Here is a 23,105-nt window from a genome sequence, read left to right as displayed (position 1 = left end):
CCGCGCCCGCCCGCCCTCCCTCCTTCCCGTCCGGCTTGGGGGCGCCGGTCGCCGCGCACAGCCCCAGACCTGGGAGTGGCCCCTGCTCCGCGGCCAAGTGAGCGCGGATCGCGCCCGGTCTGGGCCTCAGTTTCCCCACTTGAACCAGGAAGAATTCCAGCGTCAGCGGAGCTATCTAGGGGACAGGTGGGCACGGTTTCGTCGCTGAGGGGTCTCGCGTTTCACGCCTTCAGAATCCTGGCGAGTGTAGAAGCAGAGCCGGCGAGTGGCGGCCGCGCCCTCGCCTTCGCTGGTGGAAGCCGGGCTGGCTCCCGCTCGCAGGGCCCAGCCGGGAAGGGCCGACAGCGCCGTCCGGGGAACATGGGGTCTAATGCTTGCGACCCCTACGGTACTGACCAGGGAACACCTCCAAGAGCTGGAGTAACCACACCTGTTCTTGAAGGGCTGCTGTGTTCTCCAGAACAAACCACTTAAACCCAACCAGACTTCAATTGCTCTCCTGGACCAAACCGCTCCTATGCTGGAATGCGTATGAGTGCCGGGAAACACCTTATTTTGGATTATTAGGGGGAGGTTTGGGCTGAGCTGTGTCCTAATTAAATCAACTCTTTAATCCTGGTATATAGATTGCTAATGATAAAGTTTTTTTTTAAAGTCTTGTTTTTTTTTTTTTCGTGGAAATGTATTTTTTTTTTCTTAGATTTTATTTATTTGAGAGGCAGAGTTACAGACAGAGAAAGGAAGAGACAGAGAGAGGTCTTCCATCTGCTGGTTCACTTCCCAAATGGCCACAATGGCTGAAGCTGCACCAATCTGAAGCAAGGAGCTTCTCCCAGGTCTCCCACATGGGTGCAGGGGCCCAAGGACTTGGGCCATCTTCTACTGCTTTCCCAGGCCATCAGAGAGAGCTGGATCGGAAGTGGGGCAGCTGGGACACGAACTGGCACCCATATGGGATGCCAGCACTGCAGGTGGAGGCTTAGCCTACTATGTCACAGTGGTGGGCCCCAGAAGTGGATTCTTGTAAGTCAGGCTATAAGACAATGCTCTCTCTCTTTTAAAAAATATTTATTTATTAGCCGGCGCCGTGGCTCACTAGGCTAAGCCTCCGCCTAGCGGCGCCGGCACACCGGGTTCTAGTCCCGGTTGGGGCGCCGGATTCTGTCCCGGTTGCCCCTCTTCCAGGCCAGCTCTCTGCTGTGGCCAGGGAGTGCAGTGGAGGATGGCCCAGGTGCTTGGGCCCTGCACCCCATGGGAGACCAGGAGAAGCACCTGGCTCCTGGTTTTGGATCAGCACAATGCGCTGGCTGTGGCGGCCATTGGAGTGTGAACCAACGGCAAAAGGAAGACCTTTCTCTCTGTCTCTCTCTCTCACTGTCCACTCTGCCTGTCAAAAAAAATATATATATTTATTTACTTGAAAGTCAGAATTACACAGAGCAAAGGAGAGGCAGAGAGAGAGAGAGGTCTTCCATCCGCTGGTTCACTCCCCAGATGGCCGCAACAGCTGGAGCTGCGCCGATCCGAAGCCAGGAGTCAGGAGCTTCTTCCGGGTCTCCCATGCTGGTGCAGTCTCCATGCTTGGGCCACCTTCTACTGCTTTCCCAGGCCATAGCAGAGAGCTGGATCAGAAGTGGAGCAGCTGGGACTCAAACTGGCACCCATATGGGATGCTGGTGGCTTACCCGCTATGCTACAGCGCCGGCCCAGACAATGCTCTCTTCAAGTCGTCTGCGCCACCCATTTAAAAGTACGGTGATGATTTAATCATCACACGTGATTTTAATGCATTCAAAAGCGTGCACACAGCTTAAACATGCAGCTTCGTGACTCTTCAAAGCGTGCACACCTGTGCTGCCAGCACTCCGTCTGGAGGCAGTGCCGATGGCCAAAAGCCAGCCTGGCCCCGGGGTCTCAGCCCCTTCTCAAACAGCACCACTTTCTTGACCCTTAAGCTACCCTCTACCCATGCTTTCTTCTTCCTGGAGCATATTTGCTCCACCCTGTGTTGTGGGATTAAGCCGTGGTGTTTTACGCAGCTGTAGCTGGTCTCTCTCTTTGCTTTGGAGTTTTCCATCGTGTGAATATATTACAGTTAAAAAAAAAAAAGTCTGCTGCTGGCACTGTGGTGCCGCAGGTTAACCTGCTGCCTGCAATGCTCACATCAGAGCACCAGTGGGAGTCCCTGCTGGCTCCGCTCCCAACCCGGCTCCCTGCTAATGGCCTGGGAAAGCAGCAGAGGAGGGCCCAAATGCTTGGGACTCTGCCACCACGTGGGAGCTCCTGGCTACGACCGTCACAGCCATCTGGGGAGTGAACCAATGGATGGAAGATCTCTCTCTGTCTCCCCCACCCTTTCTCTCTCTGTTACTCTCTGCCTTTCGAATACATAAATACAACTCTGAAACAATAACCTACTTTACTGGTAAAGGACACTGAACTGTCTGCAGGCTTCAGTGACCATTGTCTGTGCCGCCGTAAACTTGCTTCCCCGGTAGGCTCAGGTTCTGCGTGCACGCACTGCGGCTGCCAGAGCTGGCTTGCGGGCTGTGCCTGACCTGCGCGCTGGGAGAGGCAGCGCCCCACTCTGATTGAGAGTCATTGTGCAGGCTGGCACCGCGGCTCACTAGGCTAATCCTCCACCTTGCGGCGCCAGCACACCAGGTTCTAGTCCCGGTCGGGGCGCCGGATTCTGTCCCGGTTGCCCCTCTTTCAGGCCAGCTCTCTGCTGTGGCCCGGGAGTGCAGTGGAGGATGGCCCAAGTGCTTGGGCCCTGCACCCCATGGGAGACCAGGATAAGTACCTGGTTCCTGCCATCGGATCAGCGTGGTGCACTGGCCGCAGCGCGCCGGCTGCGGCGGCCATTGGAGGGTGAACCAATGGCAAAGGAAGACCTTTCTCTCTGTCTCACTGCCCACTCTGCCTGTCAAAAAATAAATAAATAAATAAAAAGTCACTGTGCAGGCTGGCACCGCGGCTCACTAGGTAATCCTCCGCCTGCGGTGCCTGCACCCCAGGTTCTAGTCCCAGTCAGGGCGCCGGATTCTGTCCCAGTTGCTCCTCTTCCAGTCCAGCTCTCTGCTGTGGCCCGGGAAGGCAGTGGAGGATGGCCCAAGTGCTTGGGCCCTGCACCCCATGGGAGACCAGGAGAAGTACCTGGCTCCTGGCTTCGGATCAGTGCAGTGCACTGGCCGCAGCGGCCATTGGAGGGTGAACCAACGGTAAAGGAAGACCCTTCTCTCTGTCCACTCTGCCTGTCCAAAAAAAAAAAAAAAAGTCACTGTGCCATTTCACATGGCAGCTTCCACCTCCACCACTGGCCGCTCAGCCATTCTGGCACGGTGCACTACCTCAGCACTTGCCGTCCCATGTCCTAAGGCGGCGAGCACCTTCTCAAGGCTCCTGAGCCGTTGGAGTGCTTTGTTGAAGTGACACTTCACATGCACTGCCCATTTGTTTTCTGCATAGTCTTGGTTACGGGAGTCTCGGGGTTCTCTTCCTCCTTCCCTCCCTCCCTCCCTCCCTCCAAATGCGTGGATTTCAAGATGTTTGCACCAAAATAAGCTTAGCATTTTGATTTTCCCACAAACTTTCCGGTATCCTGATATATTCCTCAATTATATTCTTTCACTTTCTGCTTTGCCTTTTCACGTTTATTAAACATCTTTATTTATTTCATTTTTAGTTGAAAGGTAGAGAGATAGAGATCTTGCATCCTCTGGTTCACTCCTCAAATGTCTGCCTGAACAGCCAGGGCTGGGCCAGGCTGAAGCCAGGAACCAAGAACTCCAGCCAGGTCTCCCACATGGGTGGCAGGGCCCAGTCACTAGCAGGAAGCCACATGGGCAACGGAGCGGCAGGTGAGCACCTGGGCACCCTGACACGGGCTGCAGGATCCCAAGCAGCGACTTAACTGCTGGGCCAGATGGCCTTCCTGCTCGTCACCTGCTTGATAACATCTTTTTGATGAACAGGTACGCAGGCTTTAACACATATGGCTAGCACTTTGTATGTCCCGCTAAGAACTTGCCCTAGTCTGGGTTATGAAGGCATTCTCCTAGAGTTTCTTCCCACCTTAGCCTTTCAGTCCCCAGGGATTGAGTTTCAAAGACGCTGTGAGGTGGAGGTGCATGTCATTTGTTTGTCACGCTGTCCCAACATCAGTTCTGCAGTTACATCAAGAAACACAATCGCTTTACGAGGATGAAGTCAGTGAAATGGAAACCACTTTTTCCTTAGTAAGACGATTTGAGGATTTTTGGTTTTTGTGTGTGCATGCAGGAAAAGGCACTGTAAAAACGTCCACACTCCTTTCACTTAAACTTGCACGGGCCTTGCTATTTTTATTGCACCCTAAGTGATTGCTCACCGATGTAAGTATTCCTGCTTTTTGAAGCAATTTAGTGGTAAATATAAACTTTAAAAAGCTGGAGAGCTAATGTCAACATGCTTAAAATGAAAAACAGATCGTTATCCTTTTCTGTTGTTTTTCCTAGATTTTCCAAAAAATGAATGATTTGAATATTTTTTATCTCCAGCCCCTGAAGTCCTCTCTATATTTCCTACCAGTAGTTTATGATCTCATCACACGCTGTCTAACTGGCTTACATTACACAGAAGATTAAAAAAAGATTTATATATTTGTAAGGCAGAGCAATAAGGAGACACGGGGGCGGGGGGGAGAGAGAGAGAGAGAGAGAGAGAGAGAGAGAGAGAGACCAAGAGAGATCTTCCATGTACTTGTTCATTCTGCAAATGAACGTGACAGCTAGCAGTGGTCCGGGCTGATGCCAGGAGCCTGGAACTCTGTTTGGATGTCACACGTGGGTGGCAGGAGCCCATGGACATGGGCCATCTTCTGCTGTCTCCTCAGGGTCACTACCAGGAAGCCGGATGCGAAGCAGAGCAGCTAGGACTCGAACCGGCGCTCAGACGTGGGCTGCCGGCACTCCAACAGGTGGCTTAACCTGCTGCACCACGACGCCGGACCCTCAAAATCAAACTTCAAAGCTGCCAGGTGGAGAAGGCTCATCGCCGCAGCCTCAGGGAGCCTTCAGAAAGGCTTCACTCTTCCCCAGCTTCCACACCTAAGCTATCGGGTCTAAGAACGATGACTAAAAACTTCCACAAATCTTCAGTATCTTTGCTTAATTCCCTGGGCTCCACTCTGAGGCCCCACCTCCCCCCCTCATCTAAAGCTTCCGGCCTGCCGGTCTGCCTGTCCATCTGCCCGCCAACTGGCAAGCACACAGGCGGACACTGCGCCGATCCCGGCTGCCACAGACGGGGGTTTGCTGCAGTCTGTCTCACTTCTCTCCCCAGCTGCACAGTGGGGTCACGTGCCCGCTGGAAATCCAGAACACTGGGAGTGTCAGCCTCTACCAATCAAGGCTCACCTCGCCACCCACTAGAACCAGCCCTCAAACATGCACCAGGGTCCTCCTGTCCCACCCCCATGAAGAGCTGGCCAAGACCCAGCCCTCTCTTGAGAGGCTCATGGTCCAGCCGGGTGACTGGTGTGCCAGTTACATCCTATAAAGGAGCACCACGGAGGCAGCCCGGGAGTCAGGCAGACACTGACCGGCAAAAACAGGGAGAGGAGAAGGAGCTGCAGGCCGAGGGGGTGCATAAGCCAGGCTTGGAGGGAGAGCAAGTCTTGCGTTACAATGCCAGCAGCCCTGGATGGACAAGTAGGGGTCCAGCAATAAGGGGCAGTGTGGCTAGAGCAGGGGGAGGTGGCCACGAGGCTGGGAAGGGGACTGTGGAAGGCTTGAGCCTCAGGGCTGGTCTCTCTGGGCAGCGAGAAGTCACTAGGAATTGGCAGCGAGGGGTTCACCTCAGGGGACAGTGCAGCTGTGGCGCTGGCGGCTGACCCAGCACTGCAGGGCACACAACCTCAGTGAGAGAGGAAACTCGTCTCCTGACCACGGAGCCTAGAAATTACAACGGAGGCAGGCTCTATACTGATAAACATTTTTATTCTAGTATTATAGTAATAATTCAAGTGCAATTTTCTTTGAAAAGCCAACTCTGTTAAACAAAACTTGTTAAATATCTTCCATCAAACAAGCATATGCATATTCTTTCAATCCCCCACAGCAAGCAGTCAGAGCCATGTAGCAGAAATATGATTTTTTTAAAAGCTACTACATTTTGTTATTGCTAAAAAACCTGAATTAGTTGTCAAGGTCTCAGAAGCAGTGATTAATTAATTTTTGAAAGCTCTACCAGATACTCTGACATAAAATCATGAATCCAGATGTCCGTGTCGGGCAGCGAGGTGTCTACTAGATAGACCACCACTTTCCGGTCCCAAGGGTGGGTGTGCTCGATGACCGTCTGCACCAAGGCCACCAGAGGCTTCTTCTCCACGTGGTTCCGGAACACCATGGACGCCTCCTCCGACCACTGGCTGCACTTCACTCCTGGGAGACAAGGGAGAAGAGGAGGCAGTGAGCTGTCACGGGAGTCCTTCTCTGGCTCATCACAGTGGGCTGCCATTTAACCCGTCCCAGAGTTCTTATGCAGCCCGGGGCAGGTCTGCCTGAACTCATCAACAGCTGCCCAGCAATCTTTTTTTTTAAGATGTGGTTATTTATTTTGAAAGAGTTACAAAGAGAGGGAAAGACAGAGACAGAAGGATCTTCCATCCTTTGGTTTACTCCCTAGATGGCCACGAAGGCCAGCACTAGGCCAGGCCAAAGCCAGGAGCCAGGAGCTTCCTCTGGGTCTCCCACATGGTGCACAGGCCCAAACACTTGGGCCATCTTCTGCTGCTTTTCCCAAGCCATTAGCAGGGAAGTGAATTAGTAATGGTGTAGCTGGGACTCGAACCAGTGCCCATATGGGATGCCAGCAAGGCAGGTGGCAGCTTTGCCCACTAAGCTACAGTGCTGGCCCTGCCCAGCAATCTTAAAAACCACCCAGTATACAGTTTCTCTCTCTGAATGCAGTCACTGCTGGAAACTTTGACCCACAGATACGTGCTCATTTAAGATCGAATGTTGTTATAAATTGAGGTCAGAATGACTGTTCATTTCCCATATGTCAAGCATATAGAAATTAATCACTGAGATAGCCAGGAAAAATAATATCCATGATATTTATGGTTTTTTGTTAATTAAAGACTTGGCTTTTTCCAATGGGTCAAATATAGTAAAAGAAAGAAGAATCACATGATTCACTTACAGTGTAATTGCTCAGAAATCATACACACACACCACCACGGAGAAAGCACTAGACTGAAGTCAGGGGACTCGGCTGCTCGGCCCAGCTCCTCCCCTATCGGGGGGTGGGCTCTTGGGCCAATCAGGTGAACACTCAGTCTTCAGTCTATCTGTTCTAAAAGAAACTGCCTGGACCAGATGAAGTTGGAGCCCTGTGCATCTCTAAATTTCTATGAATTTGGGACTTGAGGGGACAAGTTAGAAAATGCTTAGATTTTAAAACAAAATTGAGAAAAGAAAAAAATTCTTAGAAGTACTACTAAACTAATATAAATTACGTCCACATATACTAGATTGGACAAATTATGAACTGAATGCCCAAGGGAATGAGGTGTGGAAGTTTTAGAAGTCTTGTTTTCTAGACAGAGTGAGCCGACTTCTTCGGTTGCTCAGGATTTCTTGTTTTAGCTCCAGCAGTCCTGACGACCTTTAAGTCCTGGTGGTTGGAGAGCGTCCTCAGTCAGAGAAGAGCGGGGTTCACAGTGTGGCCCCTCCCTTGGAGGATCCAGGGAATGGCACGAGAGCCATGCTGTGTGGACGCAAAGGCCACGACAAGGCTGGAGGTGCTGAAGCAACAGCTTCCCGGGAACCCTGGGAGGCAAACATCCAGGACTCTCGCCTGTGAGTGGAGAGGGTGGGCCCAAGGTTCCTGGAGAATCTTAAAGGCATCTGACTCAGTCACCTGGGACTCTCCCCCAACCCCATCAAAGAGAGTGAGCTCAAAAGGCCCGGCTGAATGTGAACTAATGTAGCCAAGTGACGGCTCTTGCGGCCATGTCGCAACAGGTGACTCCATGAAACGTCAGTCCACACCACTCCCCTCTGCAGTGGATGCCTGTGTCGGGGCAAGAAGGATGGACTCTCCACCACACACCTCTTGGAAAGTTCCAGTGAATGTGTTTTCATTAATTAAAAAGGGGCGGGGCTTCCTTCAGAATGAGTAATCCAATCTACTGAGAGGTTTTTAATGTAGGACGAAGTCAGTACAAGAAAGAAGCCTCAGGACCAGTGCTGGGGCACAGCAAGCTAAGCCGGCATCCCTTATGGGCACCAGTTTGAGTCCCAGCTGCTCCACTTCTGATCCAGCTCTCTGCTGATGTAGCTGGGAAAGCAATGGAGGATGGCCCAAGTGCTTGGGCCCCTGCACCTATGTGGGAAACCCAGATGAAACTCTTGGCTCCTGGCTTTAGTCTGGCCCAGCTCTGGCCATTGTAGCCACTTGGAGGGTGAACCAGCAGGTGGAAGCCTCTCTCTTTCTGTCTCTCCCTCTCTGTAACTCCACCTCTCAAATAAGTAAATAAATCTTAAAAATAAAAAAAATTAAAAAAAGAAAGAAGCCTTGGCAGAGATGCATCTAGAAAAAGAACTGAGGACACAACGGGCCCTTCATCAATACTATCTTTAGAGGCTGGCGCCGCGGCTCACTAGACTAATCCTCTGCCTGCGGTGCCGGCACCCCAGGTTCTAGTCCCGGTTGGGGCACTGGATTCTGTCCCAGTTGTTCCTCTTCCAGTCCAGCTCTCTGCTGTGGCCCGGGAAGGCAGTGGAGGATGGCCCAGGTCCTTGGGCCTGCACCTGCATGGGAGACCAGGAGAAACACCTGGCTCCTGGCTTTGGATCAGCGCGGTGCGCCGGCCGCAGCGGCCATTGTGGGGTGAACCAACCTTTCTCTCTCTCTCTCTCTCACTGTCCACTCTGCCTGTCAAAAAAACAAAACAAAACAAAACAAAACCCACACACAAAAAACCTATCTCTAGAAACAAGAGTCAGGAAAGTGTCGGGGATCCGCGCTGTGCATCATTTACAAGTGGTTCCATGTTTACTCTCTCTGACTCACACATTAGTTTGGAGGCATAAGCAGGATGGGCATTAACCTGTCACTTTACTAATAATTATGGGGTAGGCTGAGAAGTGACGTGACGGGACCCAGGCCTTCTGACTTCAAATCACACTTTCCATTCTGAGCAGGAAGTAGAGGGGAAGGGACAGAGGCAGAGCAGTGGGCTGGAGGCTGTGGGACCTCGGGCAGAACGCTCACTGCTCTAGGCTGCTCTTTGCTGATCTGTAATTAGCGAAACGGTCCCTAAACCTCCTAGCAAAGAATTTAATGGAATCAATGGGCAGGGACCTAAATGGTAACTGAGGAACTGCCAGAGGCTCATGGGGATAAGTCTGAGGTCAGAGAGACACCCCCCCCCCCTCAGTGCATGTACGCACGTGCACAAGCCCGCACACCATGCACGGGCACCACCGACTTCTAAGAGCTTCAGTGCCTCAGGCATGACCTCCAGGTTCGCATAGTGAATATCCAAGAAAAATCCGTTGCTGCCTCCAGCAGGAGGAGACATAAAGGGAACATTTTTGAAGTACTTGAAGCTCTCTGTTCTTAACAAGTCCTGCCCTTAGGAGAAACATTTTACCAGAGCCTGACCTGCTGGAGTTTTACCAGAGACAAATTAATCTACCTGGGTGGAGGGAAACGCCCAATTCCATTCCCTTCTAGCCAGCTTGCCCTTTCTTTCTTTCTTTTTTTTTTTTTTAAGATTTATTTTATTTATTTGAAAGTCAGAGCTACAGAGAGAGAGGAGAGGCAGAGAGAGAGCGAGAGCGAGAGAGAAGTCTTCCATCTGATGGTTCACTCCCTAATTGGCCACAATGGTTGGAGCTGCACGGATCCAAGCTGCACCCGTCTGAAGCCAGGAGCTTCCTCTGGGTCTCCCACATGGGTGCAGGGGCCCAAGGACTTGGGCCATCTTCTACTGCTTTCCCAGGTCACAGCAGAGAGCTAGATTGGAAGAGGAGCAGCTGGGACTAGAACTGGCGGCCATATGGGATGCTGGCGCTTCAGGCCAGGGCATTAACCCACTATGCCACAGCGCCGGCCCCCAGTTTTCCCTTTCTAAGGGGGAAAACCTCAGTACAGGAGAGGCTCCTGGTCCAGGAGGCACAGGCCCACCGAGGACTGAGACCCTCCTGTGGGACGTCAGAACCCCTGCACCCCACCCCAACGCCCGCACACACCTCGTCCTGTGCAACCCAAGGCCCCTTTACCAGAGTTTCTTCTACCCAGGACACCACATCCAGCCTTCCACCATCACTAACAACTACAGAAAACTGGAAGTGGCAGGAAAAGCAAAATCAAAACAAACCAAAAACACACATGGTTTGAGGAGACTGAACAAGCACCACAGTCAGTCAGTTACGGCAGAAATGCTGCAGAGCACTGCGAAAGTACGCTGAGGGCTTCCATGGGGAACACAGACAGAATGCAAGAAGCAGAAAGGTGGAGATTCTAAGAACAAACCAAAAAGAAATACTAGCCACCACGGACAGCATTACCAGGGGCGCGGCCGTCCTGACGGGTTCACCGATGGGCTGGATCTGGCTGAGGCACGCACCAGCAGGAGCGGGCAGAACTCGGGAGCCGGAGGACAAAGCCCGCCAGAATCAGAAACGGACACTGGAAATGGGCCCATCCGAAGGACAGGAAGACAGCAGCAACGTCTGAAGCAGGAGTGCCTGACCATTCTCCCTGACTGAAGTCAGACACAACGCACAGGCCAGGAGGCTCCGACACCAACTGGGGCACAAACGCCCCCCAAAATACACCTATGCGAATCATCCCCAACTCTGGAAAATCAGAGGTAGAGAAACGCCCTGAAAGATGCCAGAGGAGGAAAAGCACCCTAATTATAGAGGAGTAATGATAAGAATTATGGGGCTAGTGCTGTGGCATAGCAGGTAAATCCACTGCCTGCAGTGCCAGCCTCCCATAAGGGCACTGGTTCAAGTCCTGGCTGCTCCACTTCTGATCTAGCTCACTGCTATGGCCTGGGAAAGCAGTGGAAGATGGCCCAAGTCCTTAGGCCCCTGTACTCACATGGGAGACCCAGAGGAAGCCCCTGGCTCCTGGCTTCAGATTGGCGCAGCTCTGGCCATTGCGGCCAATTGGGGAGTGAACCAGCAGATGGAAGACCCCCCCCCCCCCCGCCTCTCTGTAACTCTGCCTTTCAAATACATAAATAAATCTTAAAAAAAAAAAAAAAAGCTAAGAATTACCTCCAGAAAGCATGCAAGCAGGGAGGGGGAAGGCAGAGCGGAAACTTCCCCGACTGCATTCTGCCCCCCGCACTCCCCCTTCCAAAGGAGAAGAGACAAGGACGCTCAGACAAGGAAACCAGAGTGGGAGGAGCGTGGCGCCAGCAGCCAGCAGACCTGCCGTGGGAGAGACGTGACAAGACGTTCTTCAGAGAGAAGGAAAACTACAAAGGTCAGAACTTGGATCTACGTAGAGAGGAAGAACATCAGAGGAGAGAATGAGCAAATAGGTAAAATGAAAAACTTTAATTTTTCTTATTAACAGATCTGTAGATTAGAGTTTGTTCAAAATAATGACAGCAGCAATGCATTCAACTATGTAGGTTTATCTCTAAGGGAAATGCAGTTAAAGCAGGAGGAGGAATGAATGACAGGTGCCTCCGCTAAGGCACCAGTATCCCATATGGGCGCCAGCTCACGATCCAGCTGCTCCACTTCTGACCCAGCTCTCTGCTGTGGCCTGGGAAAGCAGTAGAAGATGGCCTAAGTCCTTGGGCCCCTGCACCCTCATAGGAGACCTAGAAGAAGCTCCTGATTCCTGGCTTCAGATCAGCCTAGCTCCGGTCATTGCGGCCACCTGGGGAGTGAACCAGCGGATGGAAGACCTCTTTTTGCCTCTCACTCTTTCTGTCTGTAACTCTGCCTCTCAGATAAATAAATAAATAAATCTTTCAAAAAAGTAAAGAATACTAAATTAAAACAAGCAGAATGCAACATTGTGCCTGTACTAAGATCACAGCATTTAGAAATGCAGTCCTTGGGGCAGGCGTTGTGGAGCAGCGGGTTAAAGCCTTGGCCGGAAGCGCCGGCCTCTCATATGGGCACCGGTTCAAGTCCTGGCTGCTCCACTTCCCATCCAGCTCTCTGCTTATGGCCTGGGAAAGCAGTAGAAGATGGCCCAGGTCCTTGGGCCCCTGCACCCAAGTGGGAGACCTGAAAGAAGTTCCTGGCTCGTGGTTTCGGATTGGCACAGTTGCGGCCATTACAGCCATGTGGGGAGTGAACCAGCGGATGGAAGAGCTCTCTCTCTCTGTCTCTACCTCTCTGTAACTCTGTCTTTCAAATAAATAAATATAAGTATAAATAAAAAATAAAAATAAATCTTTAAAAAAAAAGAAATGCAGTCATGCAAGAAACCAGAGACAGAATGGAGTCGGGAACCCAGAGGCAGTGGACAGAATGGTACAGCAGACTGTTCAAGACTATTTTCATTACATCTAGAGTGTCATTGTTGCAATTAAACTCGATAGGCCACTGACTCGGCCCTCGTCAGGGACAAACCATGACATCAGCTCAGGCGCAGCACGAGCTCAGACTCCACAGACTTACCCGCCAGCTGAGCTGTGACGGCTTGGAACGGCAGCTTCCGGAACATGTCCACCAGGGGCTGCACTTTCCTTATGTTGACTAGTTCGTGCTTGCCGTAGTCCAGCTCGTACACGGACACCAGGCCATTGGTCAGGATCCCTTTTAAAAGCACCCTGTGCCACCTGGGTGTGCATTGGATTGAAGAGGAAGAGAACACACACAGTCAACACCTGCTGTAAGGTTCAGCAGCACTTTATAATAAAGACGAATGCAAGTGATGGTCACCAAAACCTAACAGTCAATGTTTTTGCAGTAATCCCTGCTTCTTTTTCCAAAGGTTAACTCTTCCCTCCTTTGCCCCTGGCTCATCTGATAGAATCTGCTCACTCAAGAGACTTCTCTGGGCCTCCTGGAGCTGACACACAAACCACCCTCACACAGAATGGCACAGATGCTGCAGGGCGTGAGTAGGACAAGGCCAGGGGATCCCTTCCCCCTAGGCAGATGGAGGGCAGCTGCATGTACATGGTACAGGTTTGGATTGTGCCTTCAAGGAGAGAGGCAGGACGGCCTAGCCTAGGGCTAAAGAAAAGCTTTGGAAGCACAGAAGGTTCGAGAGGGTGTGGTGGCTTACAGCAAACACTCCAGGACAGCTGAGCAGGTGGAATGTGGGAGGGCAGCAGACAAAGTCAGACCAGGAAGGCAGGTCGGGGAGAGATCAAGAAGTTTTGAATTACGAGTTCACTGAGACACAAAAAACAACAAACACACAAAATCCAACCTGCCACCTAAAGCAGAGTGGGCAGGGGAGGATGGGGGAGGTTGGGGGAGGCATGGGAGCACGGGTCAGGGCCTGAATTCTAGGCACCGGGAAGAGGTCTACAGGAATACGCTTCCCCGCTGGGTCCACATCACCATCCTCAGAGTGAGTAAAGCCGAGACTTCGTACCCAGACCACAGCTGCCACCACGTGATGGGAAAGTACTTCCACACCAGGGGAAGGAAGTTATTCCTAACAGGCCCCAGGGAAGCAGCTACGGAGGTGGACTCTGCCTCCAGATCTCAGAGAACAGACGAGGGCTTCCTGCAGGCCCGAGGCCACAGAACGGGGACTGCGGGCAGCAGCGGCAGCACTGCCAAGAATCCTGTCAGCTTTCAGTAAGTCACTGCCCTGGCAGGAATCAGTTTCACAAGCGAATAACCAGGGATTCAAACCAACGTTTACGTTCACCATTATTTATAACAGTGACAAATCTGGGAGGAAAAACCCCACAGAGAAAAAGAGAACCACCAGTAAACAAGAACTCTCCATGTGAGGGCCACCAGGCCCACATTCAAAAGAAATCCTATCACACAGACAGATGTCCACAGCACAGTGTTAGCGGAGGAAAGACAGGCACAACATTCTATATAATAATACACCAACATACAAATGTGCCTAAAAAAGTTGGAAGGAACACATACTTTTTTAACAAGCATTATGTCTGGGTGGTTGATTTTAATTTCTCATTTTGTTCTCAGAGGCAGAGAGACAAAAGGAGAGAGAGAGGAAGGGAGGGAGGGAGGGAGAGAGGGCGAGAGGGGGAGAGGGAGGGGGAGAGGGCGAGAGGGGGAGAGGGGGAGAGGGAGGGCGGGAGGGCGAGAGGGGGAGAGGGGGAGAGGGAGAGAGGGAGGGCGGGAGGGCGAGAGAGAGAGAGAGAGAGAGAGAGAGAGAGAGCGCGCGAGAGCGCGAGCGCGAGCGCGCGAGCGCGCGAGAGCTCCCATCCACTAGCTTACTCCCTAAATGTGCACAACAGCTGGGGCTGGGCCAGGCCGAGCCCAGGAGCTAAGAACTCAGTCCGGGTCTCCGATGTGAGTGGCAGGGACTTGAGGATCTGAGCCACACCAGCTGCCTCCCAAGGTGCACGTTAGTAGGAAACCGGCATCAGCAGTAGAGTTGAACCCAGGAACTCTTACATGGGATGCAAGTGGTGTCCCAACCATCATCTTAATGGTGAGACCAAACTCCTGCCTCCCTGATTTTAATGTTTTATGCTTCTTTCAATTTTCTAAAACTTTTACAAAAAACATTTTCTTTTTAAACTAAGGAAAAAAACCTAGTCATTTTCTGAATAAAAAAATATTTTCCTAACATTGAAAACAGGAAAAAACATTCAAACCTTCATTTAGGTATATAAGCTTTAAAAGGAATATGGTCACTAGACTTCTGAATGAATGACATCATTTTAAGTCTTAACAGACTGCACAGTTCACGGGTCTCGTCTGAGATTCACAACGCCCACGTGCACAGCTGCAGGTCCCCAGGCCCCACTGCGCACGCTTCCCCAGGAGCAGGGCGCAATGCCTCGCCCAGCGACCTACTTATTTTCCACCTTCGCGGCATACACTTGGTCCTTTTCCACAGCCACGTGGCGCTCCTCGGACACGCTGTAATACAGAATCATCTCTTCCATCAGGACCTCCAGCTTGTGAATCTCCTGCCAGGGCTGGATGACAAAGTAGCCTGGGTGACAAGCCACCGGCACATACACATCCATGTGCTCCCCGGGCTTGGACAGGTGCACGGGTGGCGGCAGCTCCTCCACCGAGAAGGGGCTGGTGCACTCTACCACAGACTTCTTGATAATGTCTACAAGGCTCTTTTTGAAACTCTCTCCGGTGCTGCCCGGGGTGGGCTGGCTGCTGTTCCTGTTGCTGGCAACGCCGGCGGTGCTGGACACGGCGCTCAGGAACACATCCTTCTGATGCTTCCACAAGTCTGCGTTTGTGATCTGCCGGTTAATACTGCGGTGAGGGTCGGGGAAGTTCTTCGGGGTGAATAAATAGACATAGGCAATCCCTCTGGCTTCATCCACTTTTGTGACCTGTGCAAAACACAAAGAGTCGTTCAAGAGATTCAAGTTCCACTGCCTTTAAAAAAATCTACTTATCTTTTGAGGTCACCTTTAAGAAATATTGTTTTTTAATAACATGGGTATCTTGTTTCCGAAAAACAATAAAGTTTCTATACTTCAATAAAAAATTTGTCTACCTATCTGAAAGAGAGAGAGAGAGAGAGAGAGAGAGAGCGAGCGCGCTTCCGTTCACTGGTTCACACCCCAAATGCCTACAGCGGCTGGGACTGGGCTGGGCTGAAGCCAGGAGCAGAAACCAAATCCAGACCTTCAGCTGTCTCCCGGGGTCTGCACTGGCAGCAGATGAATCCGGTGAGACCCAGGTAGCAAACCTGATACAGGACAGGGGCATCTTAACCCGCAGCCTAACTGCTAGGCCAAACACCCACCCCTCACATTAATGCGGGAAGGCAGGTATAATATTAACCTTAAATATTAAAATATTGTATTTTGTAAAAAAAAAAAACACCTCACTAAAGCACATTTTATTTAAGGTAAGGTGAATCATCCATCACAGCTTAGCAACAAACAGGCTCCTATGTGGAACAGTCTCGGCACACAGTGACCACCTCATGAAACAAAACACCTACCAATCCTGAAGCCTCGGAGAAAACCTCCTAACATCCTACATGCCATCATCACTTAGAGAAAGGAAGTCATTCTATATGTCGTGACTAAAATCTGTCTTATTAATGACACTTCCCAACACTCAGAGCAGAAGGGATAGTATGAGGGATCCTCACGCACACATCACCCAGCGCCGACAAGAAGTGATCCCCATGATAGCAGGCAGTCCTCTAAGCGTTCTGCAGAGGGCTGGGGCCCCTCAACCCGGAAGGGGAGGAGAAAGCTCTGACACCCACCATACCCCCGAGACCTCCGGCCCAGATCCTTGCGTGGTCCTAGCACACGTCTGCCTGCCCAATCGCACGGTGGGTGAGAGCCCTGGCCAGAAAAGGGGCGGAAAGCACCAGTGAGCCGGCTGCGGTTACAGCGGCACACCTCTCGCCCAGACCGCCTTCTGACGGCCACCCAGCTCCCTCGGCCCCTCCTGCCAGAACACCATGGCTGGGGACATGGCCTGGGGCTGCTGACCGCTCTCGGCCCCTCTGGTGTATCTCGGCTATCACAAAAATGAGACATCTCCAGCCCTCTCTGCCTTTTATGAAACAGGGCTGGAGAGGAAAGGCAGGAACACAGGTGTGGGGGGAGGTGGCCCCAAGCAAGGCACTCACCTCCAGTAACTGACTTAAAAAGCTTCCTCGTCAGACAAATCTATCCTAACAGCGCTTTGAAGTGCAGTGAGATACCGACTGCCGGCTCTACATTGATGATCTAGAAGTGCCATCTTAAAAGCTAATCATTAAAAAGTATTTCTGCCAATACTCTGCCTTCAGATGCTGAAAGAGTACCTGGGAAAGCAAAATTCATTACCCTGTAACAACCAAATAAACAAACTTGGCCATAATTGTGTCACTGTGCACTCTAAACCCGAGAGGGGTGGAAAATCCATGTCGGCTGGATTGATCTGTATGAAGGTACTTCGCAAGGATGCTTCATGCTAATGTTTACATAAAATGATCCCACTACCTGTGTTAGTAAACAACGAGAAAAAACCACGTCTCTGTTCTTGGAAGCATGAGCGAGGTTTTTGACTGGAGGCTGCAAAAGTTGATAAAAGACAAGACTGAGCTAGTGAAATCAGTAAAGCAGAGTAAAAAAAGCTTCAGGGGAAAGATGCGAAAACCAAGATTATCAACAAATAATTTCTTTATAACCCATTCTATGTTAGGAGGAAAAAAAGAAATAAAGGACTTTTAAAAGATCGTTAGGAACATTTATCAAGAGGTACGTGGCCCCTTCGTGGGGACTCAACTCCTTATCATGAAGCAAAGCAGGAGCAGCCGACCCACCATGCCACCTTGTTAATAACAGAAACATTAACATAAAGTGCTTAAAAATAATCCTGGAGGGGCTGGTGCTGTGGTGTAGTGGGTAAAGCCGCCACCTGCAGTGCCGGCATCCCACTGAGACCCGCCTGCTCCACTTCCGATCCAGCTTTCTGCTATGGCCTGGGAAAGCAGTAGAAGATGGCCCAAGTCCTTGGGCTCCTGCACCCTCATAGGAGACCTAGAAGAAGCTCCTGGCTCCTGGCTTCGGATCGGTGCAGCTCTGGCCGTTGCGGCCAATTGGGGAGTGAACCAGCGGATGGAAGAGCTCTCCCTCTCTCTCTCTGCTCCTCCTTCTCTCTCTGTAACTCTAAGGAGACAAAGGATAATGTCTTAAACAAAACAAAGAGAAAAACTAAGCCATGAAGTGTCTACACTCCACATGTAACCAACGTCTTAAATATAACAATGTGTCAGATGCGGAAGCATCAGGTTGCAGTGAGATACAATTCTTTTCCTGAAACCCACCGACCAGCAGGAATAAGATAACTCACCTTAATGCTACAGTCCGAGCAATTCAAGACAGAGTCTCTCAACCAGAGCACGGCGTCTGGTGTCCACATGCCAATCGACTGTGGGATATCTGCTAAGCAGCACTTGATGGCCTGAAAAGTGCACAAGTGAACACAGCAACTTAAAATACGTAATTATAAGGAACGTCAACACTGCTTTCCCACAAGTCACACCTGCCACAACAAGACAGAGCATGCGACAGCGACAGTGGGGCTGACAGAGATCGTCACAGCCCGCGGGCTGAGCACCTGCTGTGCTCCTGGCTCTGTTCACAGTGCTCCCACTGTCCCTAACCCTATGACAAGCCAATGGGTGTGCCAGGCCCTTCCTGCGCTCCTCTCCCTGTGATGCTTCTGTGTGGCCTCATCCAGCAGCTGGCGCGGTGGTTCAGGGAATAACGTGCGCAAGATCATAAAGCTGCAAAGACAGGGCCGGGCTCCACATCCAGGCCTTCCCTCTAAGCCGCACTTGACAAACGAGCTGTTATTCGAAGAAAGCCGAGTCCTGTTGCAAAAGGCGTTCCTGGAGCCCTGTGTGCTTCACTCAGCATTGCCTGAGCCCCTGCAGGTGCCGGGCACTTGTGCTCACCTTCTGAAGCTGTGACGGGAGGACTGGGAAGGGCGAGACAAGCTGAACTCCAGACGCACCTGGAAGCCACACTGCCCCACACACTGGCCCCTGCCACTACACTTCTGTAGAAGGGCTACTGAGGGGAGCAAAGCTGACCTCAGGGGCTCCCTTCAGCCTGCGGAAGCCTTGGGATGGACGGAGGCCATTGGCAGAGGAGGTGAAACCTACTTCCAGGATTCCCTTTCCTCCCTGGGCCCTTCCCCCTGGCCCGCCCTCTTCCTCCAGGCTGCAGAATGTGGGGAGGAGGCCATTCAGAGGCAGAGAGCACCTGCTAATCCCTGCAGGGAGCAGGCTGGGCATATGGGGCAGGTGCACTGGGGAGGAGAGAAGGCTGGAAGCCCCTGGGAGTGCTGCCCCACAAGGCACTGCTCAGTGGTGCTGGATTTTCCACTTGGCCAAAAGAAATACTAGCGGGGCTGGCGCATGGTGTAGTAGGCTATGCCTCTGCCTGTTGCACCAGCATCCCATATGGGCACTGGTTCCTGTCCTTGCTCTTCTAATCCAGCTCTTTGCTTATGGCCTGGGAAAGCAATGGAAGATGGTCCAGGTGCTTGAGCCCCTGTACCCATGTGGGAGACTTGGAATAAGCTCCTGGCTCCTGATCAGCCCACCCCCGGTCATTGTGGCCATTTGGGGAGTGAACCAGGGGATGGAAGACCTCTCTCTCTGCCTCTCTGTAACTTTGCCTTTCAAATAAATAAATAAAATTTAAAAACTACTAGCACTAGATATTTTAATGTAAATTTTTATAATTTTTAAATCCTAGAAACAGCTTACATGTTTAAAACACTGTGAGAGCCAAGAGACAAAACTCAGTATTTATGGGTCAGCTTTGGCCAGCAGACCTCTGGTTTGCTCCTCTGGCTTAGGCCTCTTCGGGAGACAGTATAAGCCACAGGCTCGCACAGGCGGCTGCAGGGTTTCCACAATCAGAAGTCTGCACATCTGTCAGATAACAAACCTCCGCGAGTTAAGAGAACGCTGCTAGTGCCTATTTGTGTCCTTCCACAAAGAAGGTACTGCTGTGTGCTTTCAGGCGATCAGAGCAGGGCCGACTTCCCCTTCTCCAGGCTTTTCTAGGGAAGGCTGGCCCTCCACGGATGTCCCAATAAGCAGCTGCAAGCGACAGCACTTAGGGTCTGTCAATTTCAATCATGATGGCCGAGCAACATTACAAGTAAACATGATTTTAAAAATAGGCTTGAACACCAGTTAGACAGTGTCTGGCTATTGCTAGAAAAGGCAACAGTGAGTGGAGTGAGAGACGCTAAATGCCAGCTAATCATGGACAACTATGCTTCACTCACCAAGTGCTGACGATGGAAGAGCTATTCTGGAAAACACGTCTCTCTCTCTTTTTTAAGGGTACTGATTTCTGGACAAAATGTTTAAAGGCAGTAAGCAATTTTCTTTTTAAACATTTATTTATTTGAAAGGCAGAGTGACAGAGAGAGGAGGAACAGAGATCTTCCATCTGCTGGTTCACTCCCCAAATGAATCCAACAGCTGGAGGTAGAGCCAGGCTGAAGCCAGGAGCCTGGAACTCCATCTGGGTCTCTCACGTGGATGGCAGGGGCCCAAGTACTTGGGCTACCTTCTGCTGCTTTCCCAGGCCATTAGCAGGCAGCTGGATCAGAAGTGGACCCAGAACCCACATGGGATGCCAGCATTGCAGGTAAAGGCTTACCCTGCTATGCCACAATGCTGGCTCCATAAGTGGTTCTTCACCATTTTAATTGACTCAAAATAACTCAAAAATCTTTATTATCTGGTTGTTTATTAACACAAGGAAAGACAGTGTGATGTTAATCTTTTTACTAAAATGCAGGGGGAAAGTCATATAAAAATGATTAAGTACAGGTGGATTTCCAAAGAGAATGGTGGCCGAATCAAACTGCAAACTCAGGATATAAAACTTCCACAGAGTATCCTGAACTATGCAGGAGTCAGTGCTGGCCTCTAACTGTACTGAAACCTCTAACTGCACAGCTCCACCTAACGACTCAGTGTATTCGAGAACACATCCACGGAACAAGACTCTGGACGTGCAACTGGCCTCGCTGTCCCAGACGGCCACCTGTTACCTCTGAAAACCATGACATAACCGCATTTCCTTGCAAACCAGGACTCTGATCATCAGAAACCTGAGAAAAAGATCTAACCCAAGAGGGACTCCCAGGGGACGGCTGGGAACACGCCCAAATCTCTTCCAGCACACGGCCTACCTGCGGTGGTATGGCGATCACTTCCGGTAGGAATCGAGGCGGGATTTCCCTGAGTTCCGACACTTTTACAGACGTCACGGTGCCGGAGTCCAGGAACTGCACGTCCAGGGCCCGGCTGCTGTGCACATTTGTGATCTAAATGAGACAGGCGCTGGTGACCTTAGGCATTTCCAAAGGACCGGTCCTCTCTGTGCGCTACATTGTATGTGACTGCATGCTAAGAACAACACCATCAGGGCTGACTACAGGTTTTCCTTAACGTGTATTTATTCACTAAATACTCTTTTAGAGTTGAGTTGATTTCAACTTCTCGGTGTTAATTCACTGAATTGGGGATAATCAGGACGCTCATCACCATCATCATCTAAAATTCCTAAGTGGAGTAACATTTACTGTTTCTTCAATTCCGGGCCACAACTATAAAATTATTTGATGTGATTTATATGTCGCTGATTATAAGCTGCAATCTACTTACTAAAAGACTAAAATGTAAGAAAAGAACCTTTTATCTTAATAAGGAAATAAAGTCCAAAGATAATTCAGAGACCTATAAAATCTTGTAGAGACAGGAGGTTTCACATATAAAACCCTACAGAGACAGGATTTTACTTGTAGTGAGTAAATATTTTATTTTTTAAAAAGATTTATTCATTATTTGAAAATCAGAGTTACAAAGAGAGACAAAGGGAGATAACAAACACACAGAGCTGGGTCACTCCCCAGGTTGCCACAAAAGCCACGGCTGGGCCGGGCTGAGGCCAGGTGCCAGGAGATTCGTCTGGGTCTCCCACGTGGGTGCAGAGGGTCCTTTGGGTCATCTGCTGCTGCTTTCCCAGGCCATCAGCAGGGAGCTCTATCAGAAGTGTAGCAGCCGGGATGTAGGAGTCGCAGGCGGAGGGTTTAAGCTGCTACACCACAGTGCTGGGCCCCCATATTACATATTTAAAAATCACAACATATTATATAGCTTCATAAGAAAGGCTGGTAATGTTAATCGTTTGTCCTAACTGGGGAAAAAAAAAAAAAAGAAAAACACCTGCAACTCAGAGTCATAGAGAGGTCTTTACAAAAGTCCAAATTAACAGTTCAGAAGTAGGGAAACCGTGTGCTGTGTCAAGGTAGTAAACTAGCTTTGTGATCATTTGTGTAGCTGTCAAGAACAAGTGCGCCTCCTAGACAGAGGGCCTGCTTGTCACTGCCCATTGCTGTCTCCCTCCCCAGCTTTCCACATTTCTGACAGGACGAATACTCACACCTTCTGCCCACCATAGAGGGGACAAGATACAACTTGGTGGTCGTAAATACTAGGTACTTTTCTCGGGTATTTGAGCACACGCAGAAGGTATTTTTGCCAAAAAATACAATACAGTAACTGAATTTAAACATGAAGACACCCAAGTTGAGAGACACTTTAGGAAGTGCTGCGGCTCTTCCAAAGTCATGAGCAACAGAGGAAGCGCAGGTGAGCGCCAGGTCGGGCGAAGCTCAGAGGGCACAGGACGCCGTGGAGCAGCCTGGGAACTGCCAGGAAGCTCTGCAGGCTAGCTCAGAGCAGGACAGGGGTGCCAGCCTCCTGGCTGTGCTAACTGCACAATGGCTGTGTGAGACATTAACATATGGAGAAGCTATGAACAGGGCAATCGTGGGACCTCTTTATGCTATTTTTTGCAACTTTTTAAAAAGTCTGAAATTATTTTAAATTAAAAGTTTAAAAGTAAATATTTGCACAGTTACATGCTAAGAACTAAAGGAAAACAAGAGTTTTATGATCTAAATAATGCCATAATCTTTTCAACAAGCCCTGTTTTTGAAGTTTAAATCTAAGCACACATGGAGCCGGCACTGTGGTGTAGTGGGTATAAGGCGCCAGTTCGAGTCCCATCTGCTCCACTTCAGATCCAGTTCCTGCTAAAATGCCTAGGAAAGCAGTGGAAGATGGCCCAAGTATTTGGGTGCCTGCACCCACATGGGAGACCAGGAGGAAGCTCCTGGCTCCTGGCTTCAGATCGGCCCAGCTCCGGCCATAGTGGCCGTTTGGGGGAGTGGATCAGTGGATGGAGGAGCACTCTGTTTCTCTCTCTCTCTGTAACTCTTTCAAATAAATAAATAAATTAATTAATTTTAAAGCTAAGCACACAAACCTTAATTATATCACCCCAGATCTCAGCCTTGTGGCACACACTCACATTAATGACAATAATCACTGCTCTCATTAGACATGGCCAAGTTTTACTTACATAAAGAGAAAATCAGTATCATTAG

At 50.5% G+C, this 23,105-nt stretch overlaps 1 protein-coding gene and 1 long non-coding RNA gene across 7 annotated transcripts in view; one reads left to right on the top strand and one right to left on the bottom strand.

The window, feature by feature from the left end:
* Positions 1 to 22: 22 nt before the first annotated feature.
* Positions 23 to 5,137, top strand: LOC138844785 (uncharacterized). Its single transcript, XR_011381184.2, has 2 exons — positions 23 to 186; positions 4,874 to 5,137. It is a non-coding gene; the product is annotated as an uncharacterized LOC138844785 (long non-coding RNA).
* An 822-nt stretch (positions 5,138 to 5,959) lies between these two features.
* Positions 5,960 to 23,105, bottom strand: part of TDRD7 (tudor domain containing 7) — a 71,613-nt gene continuing 54,467 nt past the window's right edge. For 5 of the 6 annotated variants that reach the window (XM_051856279.3, XM_089318637.1, XM_089318636.1 and 2 more), the window contains 5 exons: positions 20,844 to 20,978; positions 17,970 to 18,080; positions 14,994 to 15,496; positions 12,654 to 12,814; positions 5,960 to 6,425 (listed from right to left, as the gene is read on the bottom strand). In XM_051856279.3, the coding sequence (XP_051712239.3) occupies positions 6,205 to 6,425; positions 12,654 to 12,814; positions 14,994 to 15,496; positions 17,970 to 18,080; positions 20,844 to 20,978 (1,131 nt within the window). In that variant the 3' untranslated portion in view covers positions 5,960 to 6,204. Of the gene's footprint in view, positions 6,426 to 11,259; positions 11,442 to 12,653; positions 12,815 to 14,993; positions 15,497 to 17,969; positions 18,081 to 20,843; positions 20,979 to 23,105 lie in introns of those variants that run through there. The other variant, XM_070054746.2, reaches the window with a different exon arrangement.

This window comes from Oryctolagus cuniculus, chromosome 1 (assembly GCF_051225735.1).
Source record: "Oryctolagus cuniculus isolate XC-2025 breed Fujian yellow rabbit chromosome 1, ASM5122573v1, whole genome shotgun sequence".
Taxonomy (NCBI): Eukaryota; Metazoa; Chordata; class Mammalia; order Lagomorpha; family Leporidae; genus Oryctolagus; species Oryctolagus cuniculus.
This window is presented reverse-complemented; position numbering and strand designations above follow the sequence as displayed.